Source organism: Mytilus californianus, unplaced genomic scaffold (assembly GCF_021869535.1).
Source record: "Mytilus californianus isolate M0D057914Y unplaced genomic scaffold, xbMytCali1.0.p SCAF_6, whole genome shotgun sequence".
Classification (NCBI taxonomy): Eukaryota; Metazoa; Mollusca; class Bivalvia; order Mytilida; family Mytilidae; genus Mytilus; species Mytilus californianus.
In genome coordinates, this window is record NW_026262712.1 from 11,044,490 (window position 1) to 11,067,086 (window position 22,597).

The window sequence follows — 22,597 nt, forward strand, 5'->3', positions numbered from 1 at the left end:
TCAATTTCCATGATTTTAGTATTTCTCCTTTTTGAGTTATCACCATTTTTAATATCCAAAAGTGGTATTATTAAATATTTTTCTCTTGTTATCATATTATGACTAAGTTTATGGTAAATGTCTTATCTCACAATAAAGATTGGAGTGACCGATTTATTTGAAAATTTTCTATCTCCTAAGTGGTGATGATTGTAAACTATATTATTAGACGTTTTGAAGATTATTACATTTAATTTATTAATTATTATATATGTAATGTTAAAGTCCTATGTTAAACCATAGTTCTGTTCAAAGGGAAATAACCCTTCAGATTTGCAAGTATAATTTTCATTATTAATTACATCTGGGAAATATCTTAGCATATGATAATCATTGGAGTGACAGATTTATTTGAAAATTTTCTGTTTCCTGATAAGATCTGTAGGACTGTATATATAAAGTTTGAAATATACTAGAAGAACTGTATAAATGAAGTTTGAAATTTACTGTTCATTATTAGACATTTTGTAGATAATTAAGTCTCCCTAAACCATATATATTCTTACCTCCATGCCCCTTCAATTTGAGAATGTGCTTTTATCTTGTAAACGGTCGAGATCCCCACCCCTAAACCAAATATATTCTTGTATGGGACAATAAAACAAATCAAATGAAATATAGGGGAAGTCCAGGGGGGTCACCTTCACCCCCCTTCTTTTTGAAAACTTGTAAACGGTCAAGATCCCCACTCCGAAACCATATATATTCTTGTATGGGACAATAAAACAAATCAAATGAAAGAAAAGGCGAGTCCCCTGGGGATCACACACCCCCACCCCGTCCTGTTTGAGAACTTGTAAACGGTCGAGATCCCCACCCCTAAACCATATATATTCTTGTATGGGACAATAAAAAAATATCAAATGAAATATAGGGGAAGTCCAGGGGGGTAACCCCCACCCCCTTCTTTTTTGATAACTTGTAAACGGTCAAGATCCCCACCCCGAAACCATATATATTCTTGTAACGGACAATAAAACAAATCAAATGAAATATATAATATAGGGGAAGTCCACAGGGGTAATTCTTTTTGAAAACTTGTAAACGGTCAAGATCCCCACCCCGAATTCATATATATTCTTGTATGGGACAATAAAACAAATCAAAAGAAATAAAAGGTGAGTCCCCTGGGGTCACCCCTACCCCTTCCTGTTTAAGAACTTGTAAACGGTCGAGATCCCCACCCCTAAACCATATATTTTTGTATGGGACAAAAACAAACAAATCATATGAAATAAAGGGTGAGTCCCCAGGGGATCACCCCCCCCCCCCTTTTGAGAACTTGTAAACAGTCGAGATATCCACCCCTAAACCAAATATATTTCAGTTCTTCATTTCAAGAAGATTTGAATGACATACAGGGTCAATCCATAGGCGTCGATTATGCATATCACAAACCTGGACTGTGCCCAATGTCAGGCAACCATGGGAATGACGAATTATGGGAGCTTTGTTTGGGAGACTTCGTAACAGCATCCTGTTACAATTATTTCTTGGTACTGATAAGTTTTATAGATTTTGAAAAGACATTGTATTATTGATAAACGAAATTTTGGATTTTTTTCTTCTTTTCTTTGGTAAATTGTTTGAAGAAGTTTGTGGCAAGTTTGTTTGTTATTCTGTAAAAACTAATTTTCTGAATGCTATATATTTTTTTTGATGAAGTGAACTCCTTTAAAAACGAAGCTTATATTGTCTATTGATAAACATATAATTAGATTTCTGATTTTGGTCCCAGTTTTCAAGTTGGTCCAAATCGGGGTCTAAAATTAAACTGTGTTTGATTTCAACATAAATTGAATATATATAGGGTTTTCTGAAATGCTTAATCTGAACCTGTATTTCTTTTCATTATTAATAAGATAATACCACACTGAGGTCCAAAAGATCCTAAATAAAACTTTTGTTTAATTTCATCAAAAATTGAATCCTTTGGTTCTTTGATAGGCTGATTCTAACAATGTTGAGTGTTAAATCATATCTAATTTTAGAGATTTTAGTCATCACTGGTTGTTGTTATTATATTATTGATTATAATTTGAAAAATTGCATCATATCTTATTTTAGAGAACTATTTATCCAGTTTGATTTATTTCCCTTTGCACAGAAAATATTATGGATAAAATTAACCTGTGTTTCATTTCAATATAAATTAAATATATATAGGGTTCTTTCAAATGCTGAATCTAAACCTGTATTTAAATATTATATTTTTGGGCCCAGTTTTCATGTTGGTCAAAATGAGGGTCCAAAATTAAACTTTGTTTGAATCAACAAAAATTGAATTTATGGGGTTCTTTGAAATACTGAATCTAACCATGTATTGAGGGATTTTTGATTGTGGGCTCCTTTATCAAATTGGTCCACATTGAGGTCCAAAGGGTCCTAAATTAAACTTTTGTCTGATTTCATCAACAATTAAATTATTGGGGTTCTTTGATATGCTGATTCTAATATGTACTTAGATTTTGGTTATTGAACCATAATATGTAAATGTCCAATTTCAAATATGTCAGTTCTTTGACCACATTCATTTTGTGTCACAAACCTATGCTGTGTCAAATATTCAATCACAATCCAAATTCAGAGCTGTTTTAAGCTTAAATGTAGTGTCCATACTTGCTCAACTGTTCAGGGTTAGACCTCTGCAGGAAAATCCGGTTTGCTGTCACTCTGACAGCCTCTTGTTTAATGTTAGAATATCAACATACTGAACTGAGCACATTTATATACACCTGTCTTTGGAATGTCATAGCCAAATTATGTTTTACGGCATCTGGGCCAATTTTGTCAGACGTTGTCTCATATACACCTGTCTTAGACAGAACATAGCATATGGTATGTTGTAGTCTGTCGGTCTATCCATCAACATTTCATACAAAAAGTAAAATTTGCTTTAATCAGTTCTCATTTTAACCTAAGTTTGGATTGAAGGAATAAAGCTCCTTTTTGATTTACATGATTTTCAAATTTTATCATATCAGAGTTATGGAACTTTGTTTACTACAAATTGGACATTTTTTCATGCCCCCGCCATAGTGGAGGGGGCATTAAGTTTTACCCTTGTCCGTCTGTACATCCGTCCAGCCGTACGTCCCAAAGTTGGTTTCAGTTCTCTAACTTTAGTTTGCCTCAATCAAATGTTATGAAACTGATACACAATGATAATTACCACAAAACACAGATCGAGTTTGAATTTTGGTGGCATCACTATAACCGTTCTAGAGTTATGCCCCTTTACAAATGGAAAAATTGTTGAATTTTTGGTTTCCTTTCTCTAACTTTAGTTTGCCTCAACCAAATGTTATGAAACTTAAACACAATGCTTATTACCACATAATACAGATCAAGTTGGAAATTGGGTGGCGTTTATTTTACCGTTCTTGAGTTATGCCCCTTTATAAAATTAAAAATTGCTGAATTTTTCTATCCGTTCTCTAACTCTAGTTTGCCTCAACCAAATGTTATGAAACTTATACACAATGCTTATTACCACAAATACAGATCAAGTTTGAATTTTTGTGGTGTCACCTTTACAGTTCTTCAGTTATGTACCTTTAAAACTGTATATGATATGCAAGCGGGGGCATCACTTGTTTCCCATGGACACATTCTCCATTTTTTTTTTCAAATGTTGTACAAATACTCAAACATTATCACAGAACTAGAGTTAATAAAAGAAACCCCATTTCAGTGTTCATCATTTTCACTTTTGTCATTTCAGAGATGGGATTTTATTCATAAAACATTTATTATTTTGCACCAGTATACCATAACCTTGACCCCTGTTGGGTTCAGTTATCGCTACACTAACAACAGGTACAACCTAAATCCCGCGGTCAGCGTTGTGTCTACGTGATTTGATAATTTAGACGAGACTAGTGCATCATATGATGTGTTTATTATGTAATATACTGAAAGAAATTCAAACAAGAAATTAACACATTCCTATCCCTATTGAGTTCTCAAGGAAATGAAAGATACCCGCTCAGTTTGTCAAGAATATGATAACACGCTCGTGGGGCATTTAAATGCGCTGCCACCATGGAGTTAATTAACAGTTACTTATTTAATTTGACTCTTTCATCTTGCAATAGTATTAAAACATATGACTTTTCTACACTTTACTCAAGTACTCCCCATTCCAAACTAAAAGACAAATTGAAAGAGTTGGTATTGCTTTGTTTCATAAAACAGAATGGCCAACGTAGATACAAGTATCTTGTCTTAGGGAGGGATAAATCCTACTTTGTAAAAAATCACTCTAATTCAAGCAAAAAATTCTCTGAAACTGACATTATCAAGATGCTTGATTTCTTGACTTATAACATATTTGTTACGTTTGGAGGACGTTTTTTTCAACAAACTATCGGCATTCCCATGGGAACCAACTGTGCCCCACTTTTTGCCGACTTGTTCCTTTATACTTATGAGGCTGATTTCATACAGGGTCTTCTTAAGAAGAAAGAAAAAAAGTTAGCAGTATCCTTTAACTTTTCTTTCCGCTATATAGATGATGTTCTCTCACTAAATAATTCAAAATTTGGTGACTATGTTGAACGAATCTATCCTATCGAACTTGAGATAAAGGATACAACAGATACAGTTAAATCTGCCTCATATCTTGACTTACATCTAAAAATTGACAATGAGGGCCGGTTGAGAACAAAACTTTCTGACAAAAGAGATGAGTTCAGCTTCCCAATTGTGAACTTTCCATTTCTATGTAGCAACATTCTAGCAGCGCCTGCATACTTAGTATATATCTCATAATTGATACGATATTCCCAGGCTTGTATTTCGTACCATGATTTCCTTGATACAGGGTTGCTGCTCACAAGGAAGCTCAGATGATTAAACCAAGAGTTCCAAATGGTGAAGTTGAAATCATCCCTTCGTAAATTTTACGGACGCCATCACGAGTTGGTTGACCGTTATCTAATATCTGTTTCACAGATGATATCGGATATGTTCCTTATGTCGTAACTACAATCCTGTTCCCTTTTCACTAATTTGACCCACCGAATTAGACTTATTACCGGGTTTTTAATAACATGATCATCACGACGGGTGCCACATGTGGAGCAGGATCTGCTTACCCTTCTGGAGCACCTGAGATCGCCCCCAGTTTTTCGTGGGGTTCGTGTTGCTTAGTCTTTATTTTTCTATGTTGTATTTTGTGTACTGTTGTTTGTCAGCCTTTTTCTTTTTTAGCCATGGCATTGTCAGTTTATTTTCGATTTATGAGTTTGACTGTCCCTCTGGTATCTTTCGCCCCACTTTAAACTTCTTTTATGACAGATTTTGATTTTTTTTCAGTATTCTTGCAATATTGGGTCAATTCCATCCTGACCTATTGCACGGTTGTATATGCAGGCATTCCTAAGATCTTGTTTGTTGCCACTCACAAGGACAAAGTACCAAGGGTGAGTGATCTAATGTTAGCTATATAATAGTGAGTTATTTCCATTTGAAACACTTGAAAAATGTGTAAAAACTGCCTCATAAGAGCTCTTATGCATACATCATGATATCATGCCCATATGTCTTAACTTGACCAAACTTTGTGTGAAGCTACACTTTTGAAAGAACAAGATCCCTATTGATTTTGGGTAATACACTAAAGATCGGATTACAGGGCCTATAAATAGAGTAGAAGATAATTATGAAGAACCACTAATAAGTAAATGATATTTGGTATGGCATAATGCATTGACCTACCACTAGTGGTTCACCACGAACTAGACATAATCAGAAACTAATACATTGTTGCCGCCACCGCCGAATCCGGAAACAGCATACCTATGTCTCGCTTTTTGATTCCATGAAGGCGAGACAATAAAAGTTTGAGAGATTCAGATTAAACAAGAGTGCAAATGTTGAAATGTCTTGTTCGCTTAATTCATGAAAACTGAATAATTTGTTGACAGTCTTTAAGATAATTGTCTTACTATATGTATCAAGAACACTGAAGCTTAATGAACTATGCAGTATGGGTTTTGCTCTCATCTCATTTCCATGGAGATTATTTGGCCCTGCCACTCTCAGTCATGGTCTATTGACTTAAAACAATTGCTCAGTTTAAATGTTAAAGTTTAAATGTTAAATGTTATCCGTTTGTTTTAGAGTCAGTTTTATTTCAACAAATATGTTGTCAATAGGAAACTCTACCATTTAGTTGTACTGCACCAGATGCACTTCTCAACAATTAATGTCTCTTCATTGATGTTAGAGGCCAAAATATTTGAAAGTCCAAAGCGTAATACAAATGTTGATGAGTTGGTGAAATAAAAAAGGATATATATAGCCAAATCTGGACAAGGAATGTATAAGGAAGATTCATACTTTATTTTAAAATAAGTTCAATTTTTTATAACTGCAAATTTAAATTGAACAATATCTGTATGTTCACACAATTACCCTCTTGACCTGTTTTAGATTTATTGCCAACTTATTAAATGTGACTTATTTTGTTTACTAGTGTTTCTATACTAGGTAGGTAAAGTGAATTACAAAAAAAAAAATAGCAAGTTCTTCTTTAAAAAAAAAAATATTCTAAAGACCCTTTTCACTTTATTCCCCTTGTAATGTAAGATTTAACAACTGTTAACAGTTTCGGACTGTTATCTTTAAAAGTATAAGATCTAGGTTAAAAGTGTAAAATTGACCTGTAAGAGTAGATGTATGTCATTTGAAAATTTCAGATAAATCTAATTATATTGTAGTTGGAATATTCCACCATTGAAGATGCATATACATCATGGTGTGTGATACAGGATATTTACAGTGTATTAATCTGTCAACTTTTTATGTTTAACAGGAGAATGTTGAGACACGACGTGAAGAGCTTTACAGTGGAATTGAGAAGTTGTTTAAAGACCATGAGGGACAACATCATCTGGTCTTTAGGCCTCTAATATTTGTCAATGCAAAAGATCAAGCGGACCCAGAAATAGATGTTCTGAAGAAAACAATTACAGAACTTACATTCAACCATCCATGTTGGGGTGAAAGAATGCCCAATGCTTGTGTTCCACTAGAGCTTGAGATCGCTGAATTGGTGGCAGAAGGAAAACAAATTCTGTCATTGGCTGAAGTTAAAGAATTAAATGCCATCAGCGAGGTGTCTGTCCTGTTTCCTGAGCAGCTGACTGATTTTCTGAATTATCAACATTCTCTTGGGAAGATTGTCTATTTTGACACCCCGCAGCTGAGAGATAACGTTATCATAAGTCCCCTTCTTATGGTGGAAGTTATGAGATCTTTCATTACAGGTGTGTATATATTTTCATTGAGTAGTGATGATATTGCTGTTAAAAAACCAACATACCAAAATATTGTTTACCAGCCATTTTTAAGAGCATTGGGGACTGTTGAACGGTGCCCTATATTAATTTTTTTATTGGTTTATCAGAACTTTTATGTAATACAGTTAGTCAAAATTGATCTTTTTTTTTTATTTACAGCGTTAATATTTGTGAAGTGCAGGTAATTATTTTATTCTGTTGTGAAAATTTGGAGAAGACGGCTGTTTTAACTTACGTTTTGTAATGTTTGTTAAAAACAATTGCAAATTTTGAATTTTTTTTTTTTCTAGTTTAAACTGAAACTGATATTTAAAGGTATAAAGGTTTAGTATAACTATTTATATACCTATATGGAGTTATTGTCTTTCAGAACCATAGGTAATTCTTTTTCAGAATCAACCGGACGATACCATGTTTCAATGAAATATGCTCCAAGGCATAAAATAATGACCTATCTGAGGTCATTATTTTCCTGTTTAAAAATGCAATCTATAATTTACCTCAAAATCATATTCGTCTGATAGTTTTTTTGTTGCCGATTTGGGAATTTATTTTTTAAAGTTCAATCAATGATAGGTGTAAAAAAATCATCATTGCCCACATTTTATCTCTACAATACAGAAACATTATCATATATGTGAGATGAATTGTAGTGTAGACTTCCATGAAATAAAGCCAGATTTAACATATTCGTGTGTAAGATTTTGAAATTCTTATTGAGGAACACTGAATAGGTTGATTGATTGTTGGTTGCTTAACGTCCAGTGGCAAATATTTCATGCATTTTCAGTGAACTTATACATCTTCGGATTTCAAATGTTTAGCTTTGAGCGTTCCTGATGAAGGTAAATCCAGAAAAGCGCTTCGGACGCAAGAAATTATTAAACGTGTTGTTTTCAATTTTCAGGACGATACACACTGAATAGGAAATCATACTGTGACCTGCATGTATTTATATTCGTCTTCATGTCAGTTCTTAACTTTTTTAAATTTATGTATACCTTTTACTCTATCTAATGATCAACTAATAAAAGAATAATATTCACGAAACTCACAAAAGGGGCGGATGGGGAGGGTATATAGTTATAAACTGATTATCTGTTAAAAAATGTGTTGCTATTCAAAAGACAATCTTTCTGAATATTACATTCGATTCATATAAAATTGTTGAAAAAAATAACCACTTTTCCGCGGTAGAAATGTCATTAGAAATGGAAAAAAAAAAACATAGCCCCCCCTTTCCATAAACTAAGTTGGTAGGATAAATTACTTACAATGTGTCTTGTATTTGTCATACACCGTTTTCGAATGGTAACCATTCATTTGTGTCCTTCTTCATGCAGTTACAGTAATATTTTTATTATGTATGAATAATAATTTCAAAGGTTTATATCTAGATTAATTAGTGAGTTTTATTTCACATTCTAAATGAGCCGTAGGGCGTATTTAAAGCTGAACGCATTAGAAAGGAATATCCCACTTGAGTGTGGTCGGTAAAATAGGATGCTAAATTTTGCAAATCTTTATAAAAAATAATATTTTTTTGACGGTATATAAGTCAGATAATGCATATTTTAAGGTTTTTCTTGTCGTAGAACACACCTCGGGGTGTCAGGATTGCACAAAGAAAGACCTCCCTACGGTCGGTCTTTCATTTGACCAATCCTGACACCCCTCGGTGTGTTCTACGACAAGAAAAACCTTAAAATATGCATTATCTATAACAGAACTACATAGTTTATCAATATAGAATATATTTGAACAATGCATAGAAACTTTGAGAATGCAAGTATTCCTATCCTGGTTTCAATTAAGTACCAATTAACACTTATGTTTTGAGACAAAGTGTAGTTGTTATATTCATACTGCAACTCTTACAACTGTGAAAATGAAGTATTTTTAGCTAAAGTCAAAAATGCAATTTCCAATTGTATTGGGGAAAGAATCTCATCCTGAAATCTGAACCTAAAAAACGGAGCATGAATTCCTTGTAAAGTTAATATCATATTTGTCTGTTAGAAATACACTGCCTGTGATCAATCCAGTTATCAACTATTGAACTATTATATACCATGACTGGGAAATAAAACTTAGACTTAACCCAGCCAAAGGAATGTATTATTTAGATCAAGTCAAAATCTATTAAAAATACTTTTGAATTAGAATTCTAGTATACTAGTACTAGTAGACTTTATCCCGAAAAACAACTGAAAAAATGAACATAAAGTTAAGATCAAAGACAGCAATTGACTGACAAGATGTCATCATGGGTGACTGCATACAGCATCTTTTGTAACTCTCAAGTGAATCTTGGCATAATATATTGAGGTTAATTTCATAATGTTAACACATCCGTCATCACTTGCATCATTGTTATACGATTGTTTTCTACCCAATATATTGAATATTTACGAAAGTTGAAGTTTTAAGAGAACAACCATATATTGTTTTAAAACATATAGTTTTCATTGTGACGTTTTGTAGACCCTTGTTTAGATGATGAATTTGAGAACAAGAGATGAAATCCTTTAAAACTTATGATTGATGGCTCTGCTTTCTTTAAACATAATCTCCCCAGCAAAATAAAATTGCAAGAAAAAAATCAGTGTATAAATTAAGATGGACGACCAACAGCTTTACAAATGTTGTTAGGAAATACACTTATCTAAATATACCAGTGGACTTTCTTCTCGTTTTCATTTTTCTATTGTGTTCATTTTGTTTATGATTGGTGATTTCCCTTAAACACATAAAGGGAAGTAGCATTTTTTTCTTTAAACCATTAAATGACTTAAGTCTTTTTAAATTGTAAAATGAAAAAGATTTTTAGCACCTTTGGTCGGTTTGATAACCACTATCTGGCTTCAAATAAACAATCACTCTTACATTACAACAATGATAATTAAACCCCAAAAAATCATTTAGAAAAATGCAAAAAGGCTGTAAGGGACTTTATAACTAAATAAATTCATTTTTCATCATGAGAAGGAGCAAGATTGAACTATACATTCAAACCACATTCCACCATTGCCATTTATTAAAGAAATATGCATGCCTTTTGTGGGGTAATATTTTTCCAAACGGGAAAGTATTCAATTTTGATCATCAAATGCTTTGAATACAGAATTAGGAAAGTTGATTTGTTTTGAAATAGGACATTTAATTGAATTATCAAGATTAGTTTGTTTTCCGGTGCTGATCTAGCTGAGCGATTTAGCTTTTATAGAGAAGTAATATCTTATAATATTAATATATTTTTGACTTTTATTTCAAATCTTAAGATAATTTTTTTTATTTTCATTTTCGTAGATGTTGAATTCTGGCCAAAAGAAAATGAAACAAGGAAAACCTTCAAAAAGATGTCTAAAAATGGAATGATACGAAGAGAAGACCTCTACCAGATTTGGGAGCAAAGAGAATTCCGTCAGATTTTACCATTTAAAGAGTACATATTTGATATGCTGATACACCTAGATATTGTATCTGAACAGCGTAGATATGATACAAAAGCAGGAAGTCGGCTACCAGTAGAAAACTTCTTTGTACCAAGTATGCTTACACAAAGAAATGATACAGATTTCTTGTTACAAGAATGTACACCAGAGAGGACTATTAGTTTGGCTTTTGTTTTTAGAGGAACCATCGTACCTCCAGCTTTATCTAATCGTCTCATATGTGCATGTCTCAGTATGTGGACATTAAAGCAATACCGTGGAAGGAAACTTATGTTTTCTGGGTTTGTTGGGTTATCAGTTGATAACGATCATGATATTGTTGTCTGTGTAGAAGGAAACAAGATCTTATTGCTCCTGGTCCACAAGCGCTCTAAGGGGCTGATAGTACCTGAAATAGCCACTAGTGTCAGAGAATGTTTGCATTTAACATTGGAGAGGATTTTAGAATTTTATCAGTCCACTGTCCACGAAAAAGTCAGCAGTCAACTACCATTTCACACTGAGTATTCCTGTTCCAGATTTACCTGTTACATTACAGAAAAAAGGATAGCTTTGAAAACTGATGAGTGTGTTTGTAACCATGGTGACAACATGACATTCCACTGGATAATTTGGAACAAGAAAAAGGTTTGTATATTTACATTTAACATGAGAGTTATTTTATTATCACTTAATTTCCTATACCACAATAAAGAGATGTAGATCTTGATTAAGTGTCTTCTTCTTGGATAAGGTCTGTTCTCCTAGTTTTCAAAATAAAACAAAATAAGACTGGATGTACAAATTTAAATCAGAGTTATAAAAAGGATTAACTCTAAATTGTGACCTCTAGGCAAAGTTTGTCTGTGTACTAGGACTGGGTTGCACAAACTTCATTTAACTAAAATGTTATTTAAAAGATAAATGATACTTAACTTCTTAAATATTAATTAGTTAAGCAACAGTTTAAAATCTGTTGCTCAAAGGATAATTACGCACACTTTTAACTAAGTGTCATTTAACAAGTTTTAAGTATTATTTAATCCAGAATTAACTTGTTTTAATATGGTCCCTAGTGCACGTGCATTTTCGCGAATTTTGTACGGAATCAAAATGGAGAATTAAATAGATGTTGAAAGAAAAAAAGATCGTCAAACTGGGATTCCTCAGAAATTTCACTACTGCAGCAACTTGAATAAGAAAACTAATCCACCTTAAAAAGCAACTTCACAATTTCTTTGGCAAATTTAAAGGAGAACAGGGTCTGGAAGAGCATATCTTGTCAAATTAATGCTCTAGGTTTACACTGCCGTATCCTTGTCTGACAAATCATTTAAGGTAAGTAAGCTTTCCCTCATCTTCGCTAGTCAAGGGTTACGATCCAGTCCCCTCCTCTCCACCCTTGGCGGATTAAGAGAGAATTTAGGATTCACGAGGTAATGATTTTCATTGGTTGCAGTCGTAACTGGCTGCATCAAATCAAAAAGCGCCTATAACATGATCAAGTGTAAATGTAGAAAATGTAGGTTAACAATTGCCACATGCTGATTGTGCAACAAAACTTTACCCCCTAAAACATACGACAATATTTAGTGACAATTTAAATGTTCTTAATCAACTAATAGAAGTTCCTGAGTATGTTTCTTGTACAAATGTTGGAATGACAACGTATATTTTCGTTTTTTTCTTCACCAAGTTTGTAAACTCTAGACGCTACCATGTTTACACCTCCACACTGAAGAGAGTTCAAGTGCTACCATTGGTCAAGAATAATGTATATCGGTATGGGCGTGACTTTAATCAACCGATAGATGGTGCAACATTGTTATCACAAATGTTGTGCGTAAGCTGCCAAGGGTGGAGAGGAGGGGACTGGATGGTAACCCTTGGCTAGCAAAGATGCCTTTCCCTGTACTTTCTTGGTGGCCTTATATTATCAACAAGGTTGCCGAAAAGCAGCATGTCTTCCATATTTAACATGTTTAATTGGTTTTTAAATATTTAAAATTACCCCTTTGCCACTTTTAAATTTAAGAAATTTTTAAGTGTCACTTACCTTTAACAAACCTTTTGTGCAACAGAAATAACTGTTACTTAATTTTAATTAAGATTTAGCGTATATTTAAATGACACTTAAATGACGTTTGTGCAACCCAGTCCAGAGTTTTAACTCTAGTTACTTCAGTTACACACTCTTTCTTCCATTTCCTACTCTGGAACGCACCAACGACTACCGACCTTATTGTCAGGGTTGCTTGGGTCACCAAAATTGTGACTATTGATCCTCAGAATGTTCCACAGTGATATTGAAACTAATAAAGTTGAAAACAATGATTCCCGCACAGCTTACATTTAAATTATTAACTTAAGTAATACTTATGATCGGTCATTTGGCTGATGAAGCGTTCTATGAAAATACCCCAAACTATCACACATGATTTGAAAGTACCAGAATTTCATTAGAAGTGACAAAAACCAGTTACAAAATGTTTCTTTTCCTGAATTCTTTTGATAAAATTATAGGATATGTCTGATAGAAATGCATTTTGGACGGACAAATTTTAGTGTCTGACAGGGCAAAAATGTTCAAAATGTTTAGCTCTTCCAAATGCTCATATACGTCAAAACTTTCAGACGACTTCTTATAGGAGTTATTGCCCTTAAATGAAAAATTTTACCTTTTTTTCATTTTTGCCTATTATCTTGAAAGCTATTATAGGTAGAAAACTTTAAATTGCAAAAATGATCAGCAAGACAAGTTCTTCAAATAAATCTGCATAGTCGAAATGGTCCAGCGACGCCTTATTAGAGTTTTTGCCCTTTGATGATGATTTTTACCAATTTATTTCGTTTTTGCCTTATACATGTTATATCTTAAAAATAAATTATAATAGATAGATAGAAACTTAATTAAGCAAAAATGATAAGCAAGTCAAGAACAATTAAGACAATATAGAGGAAACCATTTGACCACTCCTTATTAGAGTTATTGCCCATTGATAACGATTTTCACCATTTTTTTTTTTTGCATTTTGCCTTATATGATAATTAAAAATTATAATAGATAGAGAGACATTTTAAATCACAAAAATGATCAGCAAGTCAAGAACTACTAACAAGTCAAATTTGCTTATATAGTTAGTAATTTGACCTGTTGATACTATTTGTAATGCTTTTTTGTTATTTAATGTTAACATGGATCTTGTCTATATACCAGCTTTGATTATTTGGTATTACTACAAATTTTCACTTCTTCGTACTATGAACATCAAAATTATTTCATTTCTCCTTAAATACTGTTCTTGCACCTGTACAGGAAGTTTTATCTAGCACTAATTGTATAGTTTTATTGTTGATATTCACCCCATATGTACCAAGTGTTGGATTTGTTTTATTGATATTAAAGAAATTTCTTGGTATTCCTAAACGGAAGATTTTATACACACAGAAGAAGAAATTTACTCAACAACAAAATTATTTTCATTTACCTGTGTATAATATGACGCAGGTTTTTATACGACCGCAAAAATTTTTGCGGTCGTATATTGGTATGACGTTGGCGTCATCGTCATCGTCGTCGTCCGAAGACACATTGGTTTTCGCACTCTAACTTTAGTTTAAGTAAATGGATCTCTTTGAAATTTTACCATAAGGTTCAATACCACAAAAGGAAGGTTGGGATTTATGGTACCAACAGTTAAGGAATTAGGGGCCAAAAAGGGGCCAAAAATAAGCATTTTCTAGTTTCCAGACAATAACTGTGGAACGGTGTATGGATCTCTCTGAAATTATACCACAAGTTTCCATACCACAAAGGGATGGTTAAGATTTGTTTTGGGGGGTTATGGCTCGAACAGTTTAGGAATTAGGGGCAAAAAAGGGTGAAAAACAAGGTTGTCCTGGTTAATGGACAAATACTTTAGTACAAAACATAATTTAAAGCAGTGTAAGGGAGATAAATCAAATACATCATTTGAATTACCGCCCTTACACTGCTTTTAAATTATGTATAAAGTAATGGTTAATGAACAATTAAGATTATTTAAAACAGTGTAAGGGAGGTAATCCAAATACAACGTTTTGGTTACTTCCCTTACACTGCTTTTAAATTATGTTTAAAGAAATGCATATTTATAAAGGAAGACCAGTAAAAATATCCATATGAAAGATTTGACACCATATTTTAAATTCTATTATAAAATAGATTAAGTTAGCACTATGGTAAATTTGAATGGGTAATTATGGTTGCAAACTCCATTGGAAATTTGAATTGAGATTATGACCATATCTTGAGGGAAAGATTTTTTTTGGGAAAAAAAGGGGGGGGGGGGTAAAAAGAAATTGTGGGGGGTCAATTTTTTTTCATTTCAGATTTCAGAAATTAAAAAGAATTATTCTTCAAATATTATTTTTTTTTCAAATTTCAAATATTGAAAAATTTCAAGAAGTAATCTTTAATTGCACAGTATGGCGCATTAGATTTGTTATGCCGAATCTAACCGTGTATTTAGATTTTTAATTTTGGGTCCAGTTTTCAAATTGGTCTACATTAAGGTCCAAAGGGTCGAAAATGAAACTTTGTTTGATTTTAACAAAAATTGAATACATGGGATTTCTTTGATATGCTGAATCTAAACATGTATTTAGATTTTTGATTTTGGGCCAAGTTTTCAAGTTGGTCCAAATTGGAGTCCAAAATTAAACTTTGTTTGATTTCAACAAAAATTGAATATATGGGCTTCTTTGATATGCTGAATCTAACCATGTATTTAGATTTTTTATTTGTTGGCCCCGCTATCAAATTGGTTCATATTGAGGTCAAAAGGGTCCAAAATTAAACTTTGTTTGATTTCATCAAAAATTGAATTATTGGGGTACTTTGATATGCCAAATCTAACAGTGTATTTAGATTTTTAATTTTGGGTCCCGTTTTTTAAATTGATCTACATCAAGGTCCAAAGGGTCCAAAATTAAACTTAGTTTGATTTTAACAAAAATTGAATTCTTGGGGTTCTTTGATATGCTGAATCTAAACATGTGTTTAGATTTTTTATTATGGGCCCAGTTTTCAAGTTAGTCCAAGTTGGGGTCCAAAATTAAACTTTGTCTGATTTCAACAAAAAATGAATATATGGGGTTCTTTGATATGCTGAATCTAACCATGTATTTTGATTTTGGATATTGGACCATAATAGGTAAATTAAAAAAATTTAAGTTCTTAGACCACATTCTTTCTGTGTCAGAAACCTATGCTGTGTCAAATATTTAATCACAATCCAAATTCAGAGCTGTATCAAGCTTGAATGTTGTGTCCATACTTGCGCCAACTGTTCAGGGTTCGACCTCTGCGGTCGTATCAAGCTGCGCCCAGCGGAGCATTTTATTTCAAAAGTGATGATTTTCAAAAAATTGTTTAACATTTCACAGTGGTATCATAATTTAACTTTGTTTAAACCTGTTTGTTTACGTTTGACCTTAATTATTAATCCCTTATAATTGTTATTAACTTTGTATTTGCATTCAGGTATCACAGATCAAATTTATTCGTTCATTGTGTGTTAATTTTACGTTTTTTGATTGAGTTAAACCTTCCAATTTATATTTTATAGTGTGTCTTCCTATGTTGTGATGTTATACTATTGTTTCAGAAAAGGGATAAGGTTTGGTACCATTAAAACGTTTAATCCCGCTGCAAATGTTTGCACCTGTCCTAAGTCAGGAATCTGATGTACAGTAGTTGTCGTCTGTTTATGTAGTTCATACGTGTTTCTCGTTTCTCGTTTTTATATAGATTATACCGTTGGTTTTCCCGTTTGAGTGGTTTTATACTAGCAATTTTTGGGACCCTTTATAGTTTGCTGTTCGGTGTGAGCCAATGCTCCGTGTTGAAGGCCGTACCTTGACCTATAATGGTTTACTTTTATAAATTGTTACTTGGATGGAGAGTTGTCTCATTGGCACTCATACCATATCTTCCTATATCTTGTCACTCTTTATAGGAGTGATTGCCCTTAAATGAGGATTTTTTTTACCCGTCTTTTGTGTTGTAAGCAAAAACTAAAGAAGATAAAGAGAAACTAAACAGACTAAATGATCAGCAATACAAGATCAACAAAAAAGATTTTTGTCTTGAATTCTATTCTCTTTTATAATGTTGGATAGTGTCCTTTGTTGAATATGCACATAGACCAAGGTGAGTGACACAAGCTATTTAGAGCCTCTAGTTTATCACTCCGATATGTCAACTTTTCTAGTTTAGAAGCAGTTACTAAGATAAAAATAAAAAGGTGAAATGTTCTCATGCATTGTGCAGAAAATTTACAGAGTTATTGAGCTTTTTAGTTTGATCTTTGATCACCCCTTCAACTTTTGCATTAAGTTTTGGATTTTCAGAAGTTTTAGCCTCGATCACCACTGGAGAGATATTAATTGTTAAAATGCCTATCTGATGTAGACAATCATGCAGTTAAATTCTTACCTAAATAATGTTGTTACATAAGCATGGTAGAAATCTTTTATTTGGAAAAAAATATTAAACATAAAATAAAAACTTGGAATTGTAAAAAAGAATTATAAAGTAATAAAAAGAGGAAATAATGGAAAATATCACACATATTGCTCATTCTATATACTTTGAAGCCTATTGCAGTAGGTAAAAGTATATGAAAAAGTGTTCTGAGGACTAACATATGGTTCTCCACCAGTGATTTGATCACTTTGATTTAAATTTGTTTTATTCCATGCTTTGCTCTTCTTTTATTACTACCACAATATAATTTCAGAAGAAAAAAGAATGTGAAGTAGACTGTAAAGGTAAATAGCATTAATTGAATAATACAAAAATGTGCATGTTTACCGGAGAAGGAAGATTTGGCAGAGGTTGCTTATTTAACTTGACCCTCCGTACAAGTGAGGGTACTTTATATTATCTAAGTATATATTTTTCAAGCCTAGTCAGTATAGTATTGAACACATTCAGTTAAGTTTGTGATTTGGTAAGAATTAGCACTTACAGATAATAATTGTTATTCTGAACTTTTTTACCTGTATAATCAAGGGGGGTTAAAAATTTCATATCAGTAAAAGAAATGTGAACCTTACATAGCCATGCGCGCATGGCTTACCCTATTTATTTTGGTTTAGTTTTCATCATACATTTCTTAAAACATTTTCAGATTCAAATAATTCCTCCTTTTAACTGTATGTAACATACTCTTGTCAAGTTTTAAGTTTAACATAATCTGCAGTCCCTAAATGGTTCTATTCACTGTATTAACGTTGTGCTTCATTTTGTATACATAAAGGTTTGCAAGAAGGTGCCTTGAATCAGATGCCGAGTGATATTGAACTTCAGCGAATTTCATCACGATGTGATGAAACTACAATTCGAGAGTTAGCCATACATCTTGGTATGTCTTTCCAAGAATGGGAAGAACTCAGATATAATTATGATCGGATTGAGATTGTGAAATATAGAATACTGGTCAACTGGAGAGAAAAATTTTTAGGAAAATTCAGCAACATAGCAAACGCTTTAACAGATATGGATTTTACTACCCATATATTGTGTCAGGTAATCCATCTTGATATATTGAACATTGGTAAAGTATCTCTAATATTATACATTGGATATGTTTATAAGGTTTTTCCTTTTGGTAATCATTTGTGAAGACCTCATTGAACTATGAGTAATTTATGTATGTGTCATAGCCACATGTGTCTTTAACAGAATGCTCATTATATTTGAGTCTTCTGTGTTAAAAAATATGTGTATGGCATTTGTGATTAGTGTCGGATACTTATAGCCCCCTCCACCAAACAACTTTGCACAGATCAGGATATATAGGTAAAAGAACATCTGTTCTGTTGATAACTGAAAATGGAAAACTTGGAAAAAATTCTTCTGGTCATTTTGTAAAAATACATGTTAAAGAAGAAGTTACAAAAAGTCCCCAAATTTCCCCTATTTCTTTAATACTAAAGTTGCAAATTTTGATCTATTGTCCATTCATCACTCTCATATGTAAAACAATAAATAAAAGTTAATACAATAACTAGATTTCTAGAAACTAGGTCTTTTTAAGTATGTATGTGTCATGTCAGCATTCTCGTTTTGTAATTATAATTAGTATGCATTAAAAGATTTTTACCTAATTCAGAAGTTAATGGGGTTAAATAACAGAAAATATTTTTACTTTCACTAGAATCTTCATTTTTATACGCCCGTTTACGGGACGTATTATGGTATACCGTTGTCCATCTGTCTGTCTGTCTGTCTGTCGTCAACATGTCGGACAATAACTCAAAAACGCCGTAACCAATTTGCATGAAACTTTGGTGAATTGTTTATATCTATTGGTGTGAGCTCCCTTTCGTTTTTTATAAATTTTAGATTTTACATTTCCGAGTTATGGGGTGTTTCTTTAAAAAAGGGGGATTTTCCAGTTTTCGGACAATAACTCAAAAATGCTTTCAGCAGTTTTCATGAAACTTTGGTGTCTGGTTTATATCTATTAAGATAACCTCCCTTTAGTTTTTCATAAATTTCTGATATGACATTGAGAAGTTATTGAACTTTATTCTTTGAAAAAGCGACGGGCGTATCCTGCACTCATGGTGCAGCTGTTTATTATATATGTCAGTTGAAGACTGAACGTGTTATAGTATACCATTTGTTCGTCAACACTTAACTTAAATTTCCTTTTACCAGTTCTCATGTAACTCTAACACAACATTAGGATTGACAGAAGAAAGCTGTCTTTCAGCTTTGTTGTTCCACAGTTACTGGACTTGAACTATTGAATTAAGGCAATTTTCACATATTGTGCACTATCTCCAGTATGCCTGGATTGATTTACTCAAAACTTTACACATTATTGTTGGGATTAATATTTTGATTTTTTCATTTCTGGGTAGTCGTTCCAGGGATATGGGACTTTAATTGTCAGATTTAAGATAATTTTCACATGTTGCATACTAATTTGAGTTTGCTTGGATTTACATTTGAAACTTTACATCATTGTTAATGTTGGAATTAATGAATTTATATATATAACATACTGGTCCAGGAACACAGTTATCGTCCTTTGATTTTCGTTGTCCACGAATATAGTCCCTAGTGTGTAGCAAATTTTTTTTATACCCCTTCAAAATGTATTTCTTCATGTTTTATGCCTCAAATAGCAAGTAGGGGGATAAAATTACACTGTACAAAAATTTGGGTCATGAATTTTAAAGTAAAGTAATGATTTGGTCCGGCTGAAAAAGGTTAAAAATTAGCATTTCGGAAGCTATCAAAAGATTTCAACACACTGTAAAAATATTATTGAGAAAGCGCAGGTGGGATTTTTTTTAATTTCCATTTATTGTCTAAAAAAAAGCACTACGAAATAACTGTGGTCTCGGACCTAAGAGATGAAATCAGTAAATATAGAATCTGTACTTTGGCAACTTCCCTGAATGATTTAATGGTGTCAATTTGTCAAATAGCATGAAACTAAAGGATTTATACTTTTATTTGATAGAAATTCTGGAAAAATTACCCATTTTGGCATTATATGGTCAAAATAAGCATTTCAAAGCTTTTTCAATTTTGATGCATAAGTGGGATTCTGACTTTCTATCTGACAGGTTTTCATGTGTCAATATTTGTGTTTATAGGCTTTAATCAAGTTGTATTGTTCATTTGTGAACTCTGAATCTAAAGAAAAGTAGATTAACTCAAAAAATTGCGTAAAATGTGTTGCATGAATGGTCCTCGTCTAACGCCCTGTTTGGAGCAAATTAAATGTGAGGAGCTTGATACATGTGTACAAGTTGAAGTCCATAATAAAGATTTCACTAAATTTGTATAAAAAGCACTTTACAATGTCTTTTGTACCCGTTTCATTTCACATAATATCTTTCTTTTCAACTGTAGGATAGCAAGTGGTTCAAATATATGCCTGTTGAGACTAAAATTGCATGCAAGTTTTTCACCTAAAAGTGAAAAATCTTTGTATCAGACCATAGTGTCTGCAAAAAAAGTTGAATGCAAGAGTCCTTTTGTACTCAGATTTCTTGTATCATGTAACCTGAGTATAGAAATGGTAAAAAAGAAACAAATTTTTATTTCCTATAGCTTCAGTATGCATGTTTAAACATAAATATGTGCTATTAAGGCCTAAATTGACCCTAAATTATTTTCAGTCTTACTTGGCCTAAGTCCATTTTATATTCATATAATATGCTATTTTTAATTTTTCTTTCCATTTAAAGTACACTAAATACATATGTAAGGATTATTTATAACCAAAAAACTTCACAAATTTAAAATTGCTGGAAAATATTACATATTCATGTAAGGCCCCCCTTCATTGGAAAACCTCCATTTTCAGGCACAGGCTCATATAAATTTGACTTTTGAATAATTGTGATAAATCTGATACATCAAATGAGTATTCTTTTGCTTTTAGTACTTGATGTTTTAAATATTAAAGAATTTAAAAAGTAATTTTTTGCAATATTTTAATTTTTAAAGCCCCAAATATTGATAGTTGAAATTTTTCAATTTTAACGTCAAAACTTTACACGCAAAGTTGAATACAGAATTTATCCTATTGTCTATAATATATATCCTATTGCCATGAAACTTTGTCAGCAGTCTTAACATTTATCAACCTTTGGTCATACCAAGTTTGATTAAGATTGGTTAAGTCTTTCTATCCTATTACGAATATAGTCCCTAGTGTGGACAGTTTGTTACTTGCAAATTTTTTTTAAACCACTTCCAAATTCATTTCTTCATGTTTTATGCCTCAGATAGCAAGTAGGGGGATGAAATTACATTGTACGAAAATTTGGGTCATGAATTTTAAAGTAAAGTAGTGATTTGGTCCGGCTTAAAAAGGTTAAAATTTAGCATTTCGGAAGCTGTCAAAAGTTTTCAAGACCCCCTTAACATAAAATTGTCCATATTTTGAATTAAAGCTGATGATGTTTTCTATAATTTTGATATAATTTGTCCCAAAAGTAGTACAACACACTGTAAAAATATTATTGAGAAAGCGCAGTTGGGATATTTCTAATTTCTATTTATTGTCTAAAAGAAATGCACTACGAAATAACTGTGGTCTCGGACCTACTGTTTGATATAAAAAAAACAAAATACCAGAGATATGGGACTTTGACTGTCAAAGAAATAAAATGCATCTTTTAAATGTCATTCACTAGCTCTAGTATGCTTGGGTCAAATTATTACAAACTCAACACTGGTGCTTTATATAAAGGAGAAATCAAAAGGTCTATTTGTAACATTTAGATAAAAGGAAAGTTCATACTTTTTGTCGAGCCTGCGACTTCTGTCGCAGAAAGCTCGACATAGGGATAGTGATCCGGCGGCGGCGTTAACTAACTTCTTAAAAGCTAAATATTTCAGAAGGTAGAAGACCTGGATCCTTCATACTTTGTATATAGATGCCTTATGTTATGAAGTTTCCGTCTGTCATATGTCCATTGTCCTTGACCTAATTTTCATGTTCAGTGACTATTTGAAAAAAAAGTTAAGATTTTTGGTATTCTTAATTTCTCACTTATTATGAGTAAAAGGATAACTATATTTGGTATGTGCGTACCTTGCAAAGTCCTCAATCGTCAGACAGTTTTCACTTGACCTTGACCTCATTTCATGGATCAGTGAACAAGGTTAAGTTTTCGTGGTCAAGTCAATATATCAGATACGATAAGCAATAGGTCTACTATATTTGGTGTATGGAATGATTGTAAGGTGTACATGTCCAACTGGCAGGTGTCATCTGACCTTGACCTCATTTTCATGGT

At 32.6% G+C, this 22,597-nt stretch overlaps 1 protein-coding gene across 1 annotated transcript in view; it reads left to right on the forward strand.

The window, feature by feature from the left end:
• The window catches only part of LOC127705774 (uncharacterized), a 158,686-nt gene that overhangs the window by 45,223 nt on the left and 90,866 nt on the right, over nucleotides 1-22,597 (forward strand). The window contains exons 6-10 of the mRNA XM_052210128.1: nucleotides 5,359-5,465; nucleotides 6,860-7,313; nucleotides 10,656-11,428; nucleotides 17,563-17,593; nucleotides 18,085-18,353. Of these exons, the coding sequence (XP_052066088.1) occupies nucleotides 5,359-5,465; nucleotides 6,860-7,313; nucleotides 10,656-11,428; nucleotides 17,563-17,593; nucleotides 18,085-18,353 (1,634 nt within the window). The remainder of the gene's footprint in view (nucleotides 1-5,358; nucleotides 5,466-6,859; nucleotides 7,314-10,655; nucleotides 11,429-17,562; nucleotides 17,594-18,084; nucleotides 18,354-22,597) is intronic.